The 12,178-nt window shown below is 34.2% G+C and overlaps 2 protein-coding genes across 2 annotated transcripts in view; one reads left to right on the top strand and one right to left on the bottom strand.

The window, feature by feature from the left end:
* Positions 1-1,233: 1,233 nt before the first annotated feature.
* Positions 1,234-8,774, top strand: nemp2 (nuclear envelope integral membrane protein 2). The gene is made up of 9 exons (XM_058788190.1): positions 1,234-1,449; positions 3,192-3,301; positions 3,455-3,686; positions 3,768-3,840; positions 5,207-5,300; positions 5,620-5,734; positions 7,264-7,489; positions 8,159-8,347; positions 8,458-8,774. Exons 1-9 carry the CDS (start codon positions 1,359-1,361, stop codon positions 8,762-8,764), a joined length of 1,437 nt encoding a protein of 478 aa, XP_058644173.1. The 5' UTR covers positions 1,234-1,358; the 3' UTR covers positions 8,765-8,774.
* A 2,047-nt stretch (positions 8,775-10,821) lies between these two features.
* Positions 10,822-12,178, bottom strand: part of mfsd6b (major facilitator superfamily domain containing 6b) — a 22,442-nt gene continuing 21,085 nt past the window's right edge. The window contains exon 7 of the mRNA XM_058788189.1: positions 10,822-11,097. Coding sequence (XP_058644172.1) covers positions 10,837-11,097 — 261 coding nt within the window. The 3' untranslated portion in view covers positions 10,822-10,836. The remainder of the gene's footprint in view (positions 11,098-12,178) is intronic.

The following is a 12,178-nucleotide window of genomic DNA, read 5'->3' as shown; positions in this document are numbered from 1 at the left end:
CTCTAGATTTTGGTTTAACGTTTTTCTTCCCACAGCTCATCTTTGTGTTTGCTTCAAGACTGCTTTTGCAGGACTAGACATTTAAAATTGCTGATAGACAAGTGTTTTATCAATTTTACTAGATAGTAACAATTAATTATATTTGGGAATTAAAGAGCTCCTATATTTTGATATTTAAATTATTTCACAGAGACTGCACTCACGAAGAGCCAATTGAATGCATTAGACCTGAGCATGACTAGAAAAATTTATATTTAATATAGAAATTTTCATGATTTTTAAGATTTTAACAGACAGACAGACAATGCAATATGCTCAGCCTTCTTCCATTTCCAGTGTTGTGAACAAACGGATGTAATATCAAAATACTATTATTATCAGAATTTTTCTTGCATTTTTTTCCACAACATTTAAATATAAATATATTTAAAAACGTATTAATGCATGCAGCATGCAATAGTGTATACTTTGCAGTAAGCAGTACAAATTTATTGTATTCTGAACTTGCCAACTAAAGCTAAAACTATTAAAACATTTTTGTTGATTTAAGTAGGCCTAATGCTGAAATAAAATAAAATCTAAATATTAGATGGAAAAACTTGAAATGTCGAAAAATTAACTGAGAAGATAAAGCACTAAAATTACTAGGAATAAATGAAGACTGATATAAAAATAAATTAAACATAAATAGTCAAATTTAAAATGAACAAAAAGTAATAAAAATGACAAAAGCACATAACAAAATTACTAAAACTCATGCTAAATTTAAAATAAAGACTAAATATATATATATATATATATATATATATATATATATATATATATATATATATATAAAACAGAAGCCACCTGAAAATACTATTAAAACTACAATAGTACAATAGTTGGTTTTGATTGCTTCTATTGTTCTCATTTGTAAGTCGCTTTGGATAAAAGCGTCTGCTAAATGACTAAATGTCTATCTAAAATCTATCAAAAAAAAAATATAGGCTACTGTTGTTTATTTTTAAACCTTTGACTGCGGATTAAGACTGGATTAATCGAACACTAAAGCGCCCCAATAGACTCCATTAAGTCTATAACCTAACTTTAAAATAGCTTATAATGTGTTTTTGTGTATTTAACGACTTTTTTTTTGTCATTTAGCGTTCTACATGATCAATTCTAATTGATAAATGAGTAAATGAAATATCGGGACCCATCGTGCACTCTGAAACTGTTAGTCTGGTCTGGGTTACACGAAACCCACCGAATTTGAAACCGAAAACATTAGCTTAGCTCAAGTTAGCTTAGCGGACCAGTCATTAACCTGCAATTTTTGTCAAATCCATTCATTTAACACAATAAGCCACAAAAACATGGGAAAGTTAGTTGCTTTTATACCCGTTTTAACTCTTTTGTGTGCTTCCTGGCAAAGTGCAGAAGGAAACAAAGGCTATTCATACGCAGGTAAATGATTTGAGTCATATGCTAAACAGACTGAAGCATAAATAAACATCACTAACATTACAAAAGAGTTACATTGTGTATAGATGTTACTCGACATACCTTTATCTATGGGATTTTGAATGCAATACAATCACCGAGTGCAGTTAAACTATTCTTTATTTGTGTTGTGAATTATGAGAGCTGGACACAATGTATGTCAAAACCCATTACTTATAATTACTTTTTATACCCGTAATGCTTTCTAGATAGAGACTTTGTTATTATTATTTTTTTCCATTTATAAAGTTATGTTCATATTTTGTATTTTTAAGTTTTTAAGTAAAAAAGACTGTTCTGTAAAAAATAGTTATATAAGAACATTGTTACATAACTTTTTAAAAAAAGACTATAAGGAAATATAAGGTAGTATTTGGTTTTCTTTTTTATTTTAGAAAAAGCAATATGGATTACAGTTTAAGTATCTGACATTTTCAGCATTCAAACAACAATAACCAAACATAACTGGTTTGTGTGCATGTGTATGTAATCTTATCATAGTCCTTCTAACCTGTTCTTATCTTACCTTAAGAGGTTCTGCAATTTCTCTGATAATAATTTCTGACTGAGCATCTGTATAGACTCATTCATTTGCTGTTTCAGGTTCTTCTTATCAGTTCCATATTTTTTAGTTGTGACTTACGAGGCCTAATTTTAGGTCCTGTTTATTATGTCCATGATGAAAACAGTGTGGGAAGTGTTTATGCATTAAATGAATGTGTTCTTAGCACAACAAATTTTTATTTTATTTGATTGTATTAGGAACAATATCTGACAGTGGAGTCATTCCAAATAAGCAGACTTGATAAGTTAGTTTTATGGATTATATAACTAGAGGTCAACCGATACTGGATTTTACCGATAACAATAACTAAGTTGGATTGCACTGGCCGATAACCAGTTAATCAATCCATACCTTTTACAATGAATACCGAATGAAAACAAACATAACTCTCCAAGTAAAAAAAGTGCTGAACTTTATTACAAAAATAAAAACTGTGAACCATGAAAATGTACAGTACTTTTTAAATATTTAATTAGGCTTATACCATGATCATTCATGTTAGTTCACAGTGCATTAACTAATGATAACAGATAGAACTTTACAATTTTTAAATGTAATAATAAATGACAATGAACAATGCTTCTTTGCTGTTACAAATAGACTCTTATTGGTAAAGTGTTACCATTTCATATGAATCCAAACAGTCATGCTTTAAGATGGCCATCTTTATCTACACAAAGGCCATTGAAATTAGATAGAACAAATAAAATATTTGATCCATTTTTAATTTTAGTGTTTCATTTTGTATGCTTTTCAAATTATTTGTACATTTTTATGATTTATTTAATTATTAGCTTACCATCAACTTACAAATCTCCTGCAGTAACAGTTCACTTATGAAGCCCAGTTTGGGAAACCCTGCCGTAAGTGATACATCTGTTTAATAAATGAACAACATAAATTGTGTGAGTAATACTAACGCATGAGCATGTCAGGTTTTTAGAAAGTGAGGATGCAGCAGTTGTGTATTAGTACAGTGATTAGGATGAATTTAGTCTGTGGGCAGAAGCTCTTCTGGAGCCAGTTGGTCTGTTTCTGGGAGGCTTTTGTACTGTTTTAGACATAGAAAAGAAGAAAAGGATGATGGGGATTGTTAAATCAAAGCAGAGGAGTAACTCTGATCCTTTCCTGATTCTGACAGATTGCACCTATGTGAAAGGAGACAGTGCCCACGAGTATTCTGGGAGTCGGTGCTTCTGTTACAGACCTGGAACAGTAATCAAATGGAAGGACATCTGGTCCACCTTCAAGGTAATATTGCATCCTGCTGTAATATTTCTTCTTAATGTAGTGTTTTTTAATTGGAACAACATAGGGTGAGTAAACAAAGACAAAAAAAATAATAATAATTTGGCTTAACTCCTTTAAATTGAATGCTGACAAGACACAACATGTTGTTCACAGGTAAACGTGACAAGTGATAATGACGTCTTTGTCGTGTTCCCGATGGAGACTGGAAATTGCCACCATCCGGATGATCTTCTGACAGTTATTACCTGCTTTGTTGAACACTACTGGCCGTCCACTATCCAAAAGGAGAAGTCTTTAGACATTCCTCTGGTTGATGAAGATGTCTGCTTCATGACCAAGTCGCCTAGAAGCAATACTGAATATACACTACACGTCTCCAACAAAAGTGAGCCAGAAAATCACTCACACTTTATTCTTACAAAGAGTAGTTTGGCAATGAATCATGATCATTTATGTTCTTTTGCAGGGTTAAATAGAATGTGTTTCCTCCTTTTTGTGTGTGGGCTGGTGCTGTTTTTCAGAGCGGGAAACATATGCAGGTAAGTGGCAATTTAGCTGTAGTTTAGATGTTCTCATCTAGAGATAATCTGCAGTAGAGTGTCAGATTTAATTTTGATCAAGGTTTTTTTTTTGCAAACTAATTAAGCCACCTTAAACTGGGATAAGATAAAGTAGTTTAATATAAAAAATTACACTACATTTTAAAGAATTGTTAACCTAAAAAATGGAGCTGATTTATTGAAGAATTTTTGTGCAGCCTTTTTTTATAGAGACCATCTGTCAATAAAAAAAAAAGACTGTAAAAGCATGGTAAAATTGGTCAGTGTGTCTTTTGTAGTACATTCTAGTCTTATGCAGTCATATTTTGGGTGTCAGTTAATGCCTGCTTGTGCTGTCTGGATAAGGGATATTCAGTTCAGTATATGATTTAAAATTTATAAAGCCTTTTTTAAAGTGGTTCTCAACCAGACAAAGAGAGCTGCAAGATGGCTTAAAATTATTATTATTATTTTTAAAAAGCTTTCAAAACAAGCTTTAAACTAACTAAACAGCTAAACAGATAAACAACTAAATATAGGGTCAATCTTATTTTAATTCATGGCCATTTCATTTTAATTATTTTTATTTCTTTTTTTTACGGTGTAAAATAGTGTGATTTTACAGACCTAGAAATGTAATGGAAATTTATTCTGTAATTCATGTGATTTAAAAAAAAAAAAATTTATGTAAAGCTATAAAATATTATATGATTGATATTTATATGATTGAAATATTGCCAAACCTTATCCCATAATCATGAACATCTGGAAGCGCCATGTAATTGCATGGTCATAAAGTGTGAAATACTTTTAGTTCTTGAAATGCCTGGAATTATAGTTTATTTAATTTTTATTAATATTCTGTAATTGTTTCAATATATTGACACTTCTAGTTTTTGTAAATTAAACAGTTAAAAAGTGAAACTAGCAGCTTTGTCAGCTGAAGTATATTAGCTCACATGGGGGGCTTTGAATATGCTCTTGAACAGTGGGGGGCCTTACAGTTAAATTTAATAATTGTTTGCTGAAAATCTGTCTGTCTACCAATGCTCTGAAGTCCCACCTGCATTAACATTGAAACACATGTGCATTCCACACATGATTTGATGATAAAAGGCAATGGTTTTCACGTGTGTTGTAATTAGGGAAGATTTTTCTTGAATAACAAGCTAAATCTCAGTGATTTTTCTAATGCAAAAAATATTATATGAATATGGTGCACAAGTCATGTGAACTACTTTTACAGTGCTTTTTTGTCCTTTTTGATGCTTGACAGCTGTGGTCACTTTAAATTGATATTTAATTCATTTGTGGTTGAAACTTAACTTAAAACTTCTTATTCTAACCAACTCTTCTTGTTTTCTAGGAGCTCACTGTTCTTCTACACCACTGGAGTTATACTAGGAGTCACAGCCACATTTGCTTTCCTGACGCTTGTGCTCCGAAACTTCGTACCAACGGTGTGTAATGCTTCTGTCACATCCTTGATCATGGTACACAGTATTACATGTTTACTCACACTGATCAAACATGTTGGATGAGTAGTATGAGTTTAAGCCTGTCAATGCTGGCATTGTCTCTGCCGATGAGATTAAAGATAAAGCGAGGTGGAGACTCACTCCTCGACACAAACATCCTCAGGCATGTGCATCATCGTAAGGATTTATTAAAAAAAAAAACAGGGTTGTGCAATCAATTACAGAATGATTGGCATCTCAGTTTTGGGGCATGTCAGAAGGTCAAGCACATTCACTAAGGCTCTGTTCTTCCCTCCCCCAGCGAGGGCTGTTCCTGGTGTTGTTGGGCGCTGGCTATGGTCTGTCCTACATGGGGATCCAGAGGGTGTTAAATGAATGGGATGACATTGTGACTGAGCACTGGATGGAATTACTGGGTAACTAGGCAACCTCTTTCTGTTACAACCCATCTTGCCCTGTTTTCCTTTGCAATCATCTCATCAGCTAATTACATCAGACAGTAAGCCTTCGCTAATGTTAATAAATGGTCTTTCAAATGTACCTTTTGTACAGTTTTGTGTTTCAGTCGAATGCCACGTGTTGTCTGTTAATTTGCTTGACGTGTTCTTTATACAATAGAATAATTACTGTACATGTCATTTAGACAGATTATCCTTCTACACTCTCGCTGCATGTTTCATCAGCTGAAGCGCTCGCATTAGTACATGCCAGCATCGCATAGTAACAGTCTAGAGCAGATTGAGATTCACCTTTTGTATCGTATATCTTGGCTCCGTTAGTGTTATAATATGAGGGCCAAGTATTTTGAATGCTGAAATGACTGCCTCTTGACTGCTCAATAGACTCTATTCTCTGCCAAATCAATTTCCCTCTTCAAGCACTCGCAGTATGTAAATGCATCGGTGTTTGAATGCGAGAACCACAGGCATATTAAGATTAAGGGAAAGAAGCTGCAGTGCTGCTGGAACATTGATTTCTATGCCTAAAACAAAAAGGCTCTGGCAGGATTACAGACCCAGTGAATGTCTGCTTTTTTGGCCCTTTTATTTCCTCTTTGTTTTTTTCTTCTTTGTTTTCTCAGATCTACTGTAACGTTAAAGGAAATGTTCAATCAAAAAAAGCATTTTGTGACTTACTGTCAAAAGGTGATTTTTGTTTTTAAGAGTTAAAAGAGCTATCTGTTCATATAATACATTTTCGTTACAATGAAAGTGATTTTATTTTTTATTTAATGATTTCACTAAAAGGTTTCATATAGCTTAGGACGACTTGGAAATTTAGTGGATTTTTTGACAGACCCCATCTAACTTAACTATTTTCACCATTGTTAATAAGAAATCAAAACACAAGAATGATTAGGAATCACTTTATAGTGAATAAATTATAAATAGTGAGTAAATAATGACCCAGTCAATTAATGTAACCAATATTATTACATTTATTTTTCACTATTGTTCCTTTGATTGTATTATAGAGTATTTAGCAATCCATTGCTCTGTTGCAGCAATAGCCCATAATGTTTGCATTCAGTGAGTGTAGTAAGCTTGGCAAATATACCACATGACAATCCGCTATTTAATATTGATGTCACAGTCACACAGTGCACATTTTAGCAAGTGAAAGCTTGCCTTTAAGAAATGGTTCACCAAAAATTAATATTCAACGTGACATTGGGTTGTTTCAGTGTGTATAGATCTATTGTGACTGTTGCAATCTGAGTTTTGTGTGTATGTATTATTACTGTTGCTTTATGGGCTGTTTATGACAGGCAAGCTCAGGCAGGCTGCTTCTGTCTGACACAAATTGGGCGTGCTTTTTTATTGTTACCTTACTTCATAAAATGGTAAGGTGCTGTATGTATGCATGCATGTGTAGGGAGGTCAATAATACCAAACTTGACATTTAAAATTTATGTTGACATTTTCTTTTTTCTCTTTCTCTGCAGTTTATGTGCTCATATCTGGCTTATTTAGCTTTGCTGTATGCTATAAACATGCCCCCATCACCAACAAACACACCCTCCACTTTATGACCTGGTGTATGCAAGTAGTGGGCATGGTTTTGGTGTACTATGGGATCACTTTCCCCCCCGCCTGCTATGTACTGATCATGTTCCTGTTGTGCTGGAAGATTCTGCCCTTGGTCTGGAGCCTTCTGATGTGGATTTGCAGGTAAGAAAAGCACCACAAACTTAAATGGGAAAGAAATTTTTTGGGCAGGGCTTTATATTTTCCCCACCCAATTGCATTCAACAACTGATCATGGTTACTTACCAAAATGGAGCCAGGAGGTTGGAAGAAAGGAGTTAAAAAGTGCTGGTGACACTACACTTCTTGTTCCATTGACTTTCATTCACATAAATGCGAATGCAGGAGACGGGAGACACAAGCTTATGTAAATTTTACTGCGCTCCAAAGTTCAAGTTTGGTGAACTTTGCCCTGCATATTCGTATGATGTGAAAAAATTTAACCAATAGTAGATTGGTAAGTCACGGTGTGACGTCTTAGCTGAATTAAAAGAAGGAAACTTTAAATCTGTAGGAATGCAGCGTTGCAGTACAGTGGAGTAGACTGCATAATTTTTCATTTTGGATGTATAACATGTTGAATTCTCTTTTTAAAAAAAGACTGCAGAATGTGATGTCACATTATGCTCAAAGTCTAGTGTGACCGAGGTTTAAGAAGGATTCATAATGTCAGCCAAATTAGAAAGTTTTCCCAGATACAAAATCAATGCTTCTTAACACATATTGATGTCGTAATCGTATGCTAAAATGAACCTTTGAACATGTGAAATATGTAATCATAAATGTATATTAACTTTGACTCTCTGCCTTCAGTCTCTTTTACTCATTCCTGGGCTTGTTCCGGAGGAAGAAACGGCCCAAGGCTAGGCTACTGACTGAGGAGCAATACAGAGAGCAGGGAGAGATCTACACCAGAGCCTCTTTGGATGAATTACGGGAGCATTGTAACAGGCCTGGCTTTCCTGCATGGGACACTGTGTTAAGGCTCAGATCACCACATAGGTATTCAAATTTTGTATTCATTAAAATAAGCACGATCAAAGGGCACACGTACTGTATATATCCCATTTTATTTCATGATATTCCTCACCAGTTGTTTCTGCCTCTTTCAGATATGCAGAGTTTCTGCGCAGTGGCAGCCACATCACTCAAGAGCAGCTTCAGAATCATGAGAATCAGTATGGGCTTGGCGGGGCGTACTACGAAAACGTGCTCTTTAACAGCAGCTCCAGCGACTCCCAGTCGCACAGAGGAGAAGCAGAGGACAATAGCGAAGACGAGCTGGAGAGAAACAGTCCCCCAACCCAAAATAACATCCCCAGTCCTGATGTATATACTCCAGCTGTCTGCCCGTATCCCCCCGTCTCCTACACCCCTCAGCCAGAACACATGGATCCAGAAGACCAGGATTTCTTTTAAAATTGTCCTGTCTGTAGGATGTGATTTTACGTTCATTTTAAAGAGACTTTTTGAATTGCAAAATATTTTTAGGAAGGAACAACTCTAAGGAACATTAGTAGGTCCATAAGGATTGTAAAAAATAATCTTTAGCTCTCATTTGCGATCTCTTTCAGACAGCGTGGGCGGTTATATTTTTTTAGCAGGAGTTTGTATTCTTGTACCCAAGTGATGCAGAGCTGGGAATAACACTGTATTGTACATACTGTATGTTTTTAGATACTAGTGACTCTGCTGCTCTCAGGTATATCAGATCATCAGGACATCATTGCAGTCGCTAATACATTCGCCTCAAATGCTCAAGACAATGTCTCAACACATACAGTACCACAGCATTTATGTAATTTAAGGAAACAGTGCCCTCTAGTGTTGGTTAAAGGGACAGTGCACTTATAAATGTCCTCATCTTAATCCAAACCTCCTTGGAACAAGTAGAAGACGTTTAGCAGAATCTACAAACGAGGACATAAGGTTTCCAAAAGCTCCAAAACTGAAATCAAAGCATTTTCTGTTCCATGTCTTCTGACCTCATATGATAGAATGCTATGTTCAAAGAACGTATTATTGAATACCAACTTAAATTTAGGTCTATTTATCACACAAAGCTATCCTAGTGGCTGTTCAAACAAAAGTCGTTTTTGCATTCCTCTATGCTACTTTTTCATTGTTTAAAAAAAAAAATTTAATATGAGCTAGCTAGACATGTTTGACCATTGAGTTAACTCTTCGCGCCTTTTAAAAAAAATTTTTTTATCACCTATTGGAAGAGGCATTCACACAGAATGAGCTTTTGCGCTGTTTTTCTATATAAACATGCGCTAGACTGACGTGTTTGGCCGCTTTTAATTTAGTTTTTTCATTCCACTGCCCCTTGTGGCTTTAGAAGACATGGAATATAGGGCAACATGACTATGTTTATGGTCCTTTTTTTGTCATTTTTGGAGCTCACAAATGATACAATTATAGGAAACCTCAAGGGGCATTTTGATTAAAAAGCTGCTTTTATGCACAATTTTTACGTTCTCCCAAGAATCCTTTTCATTGGGAAAATGTTTGTAGGCTATTCCTCCCAGGAACTTTACATTTTTGGGAGAATGCAAAGGATTTGTGAACGAATGCAGTTTCTTTGGGAGCACAAAAGCACTAAAATAGCCTATTTGTTTTTCCTCCCATGTTATATATATATATATATATATATATATCTTTTTTCAATCACCATGATCTTTAGTGCAGGGGTGTCCAATCCTAGTCTTGGGGGGGCCGATATCAATGTGGGTTTACATATCTACATGCTGCCATTTCAATTATTTCCTTTTTATTGAACTTTTATCTAAAGAATGTATGCTTTTATAAACATTTGAAATTTTACAGTCTTTTATATTGCCATCTAATTTAATAAAAAAAAAAAAGACAAATGGCTAAATTCTCAAACAGAATATTGTATTGTTTCATAATGTAAACATAAGCAGAGGTCACTTATACACAAAGCTGAGAGGCAGATGGTTTCAGACACCATATAGTGCAAATCAATACCTTTTTATGGTTTGTAATAGCTACTATACTCTTGGTTTTATGTATAAAAGAACAGAACATGACTTTTACATATTTTATACAGAGTAGATGTTTTTATATTTAAATTTGGTCACAAGAAATATGGAAGCACGATTAGCAAAATAACATACAGAGTGCAAAGCAACTATACTTCTCTATTGCAATGTCAAGTTCCATGTATATCACGCTGAAGCACCTCAGCTGTTGGATTATAAGCATTAAACGCTCGGTTATGTGCAGATCTCCTCATAGGCACTGACCTTCAAGCATTCTGTACAGAGACTTGCAGACCCTTTGCGACTAAGGCAAGACATCAACTGTGGCAGTGCAAAGCATATTGATTTTATCGCCTCGGAAAGCAAATCCCTCGCTAATGTAGAATACCTGTAGGTCAACGAAAAAATTTTTTGGTCCAAAGTCAGCTGTTACATTTTACGCCCCATAACATGTCTCTAAATAATAAGGCTATATCTCAAAGAAGTTCAGTTGATTTTGGATTGTGGTTGTGCTATTGGAGGCTGCTGTTTGGAGTGTCCTGGCAATGGTGTTGAGTTTTCTACTGGTTCGTTTCTCCCTGCGGATGGAGACGGTTCTTCCACAGGACGGATGGGATGTGTGTTTTGAGGAATGAATGCACTGGTAGTAGGTCCTTGGGAGAGATATTCTGCTGGACTTAATGTATCGGGTTGTGACAATGTTAATTCATCAGCAGGTGGCGTCGCTGAGGTTTGCTCATTTGTCTCCTACAAGAGGAGAAAATAAAGGTTAAACATGGAAACTAAATGACTGAGGTAAGGTACTTTTTATTTGTTAAAGGGTGTGCTAAAGTTATTTTTTTAAACATGTTTAAGTCACATTTTACCCCAAAATTTAAATAATTTTATGATGCCTTTACATTGTAATAAAATATTCATAATTAATAGTGATATTTTCACATTTTCCCTCTCAATTCTCATTATCTTAATGCATCTAGATGTTTAAAAAATGAATAATATTTAACTACTCTCTATAGGGTTAAGATTAATGACACCTTTTTATTTTAATAAAAATAAAGGCATTATAACAAAAGCATAAAGCTTTTTAAAGCATAAATCCTAAAATCTAAATATATTTTTATTAATATTTGAGAATCTGAAAAAGTCACAAAAATCAATTGATAATACAAAACAAAAACCAAATTTTCCCTCTCTATTATCATAACATTATATCTAGATTTAATATATTTTTCATTTAATTTTTATAGGGTTAAGGCTAAAGTAAATAATACTGTAATTTTTAATTAAAATAAAAACAGTACAATCAATTATTCCTATGATGCATTAATACTTAATAATTTAAATAATACATCTTTAAGCAAACTTTGAGAACCATTGGTTTAAAGAATCACCAAAAATATCATATTTTGGGGTGAAATATGACCCGGACATGTTCTTGACATTTTTCGTGAGACTCACCAACCAAGCATTTGTTTGACTTCAAATATGAGTCACTGCTTATAAAAATGATGTGTACTTTCCAGTTTAGTTCTTGTTTGTCATTTAAGTCATCATATAACAGCATTTCCTGATTTTATACATTTGCTTAAAACTTAAAATACACAAATATTTCAGTTGACATTACAATAAAGAGCTTTAGCTAAAGCCTTGACATGTAATATTCTCATGCAGAGAAGAGAGAAATTTGAACACAAAGTAGCCGAAGCACAGAAGTGTGTTTTAAGAAAAGACTAACAAAACTGACAACAGAAAAGTGTTTATTTATGGTAAGAAGTGGGTTGAACAATGGTGTTAGTAAGACTTGTGTAAATAATCCCAGAATACATTA

This window comes from Onychostoma macrolepis, chromosome 09, assembly GCF_012432095.1.
Source record: "Onychostoma macrolepis isolate SWU-2019 chromosome 09, ASM1243209v1, whole genome shotgun sequence".
NCBI lineage: Eukaryota > Metazoa > Chordata > Actinopteri > Cypriniformes > Cyprinidae > Onychostoma > Onychostoma macrolepis.
This window is presented reverse-complemented; position numbering and strand designations above follow the sequence as displayed.

Excerpts from the sequence above, each read along its gene's own strand:
- nemp2 (XM_058788190.1), top strand. The coding sequence starts at position 1,359 with ATGGGAAAGTTAGTTGCTTTTATACCCGTTTTAACTCTTTTGTGTGCT. Across the intron at positions 3,302-3,454 it reads ACATCTGGTCCACCTTCAAG|GTAAACGTGACAAGTGATAA; the intron begins GTAATATTGCAT and ends TGTTGTTCACAG. Across the intron at positions 5,301-5,619 it reads TCCGAAACTTCGTACCAACG|CGAGGGCTGTTCCTGGTGTT; the intron begins GTGTGTAATGCT and ends TCCCTCCCCCAG.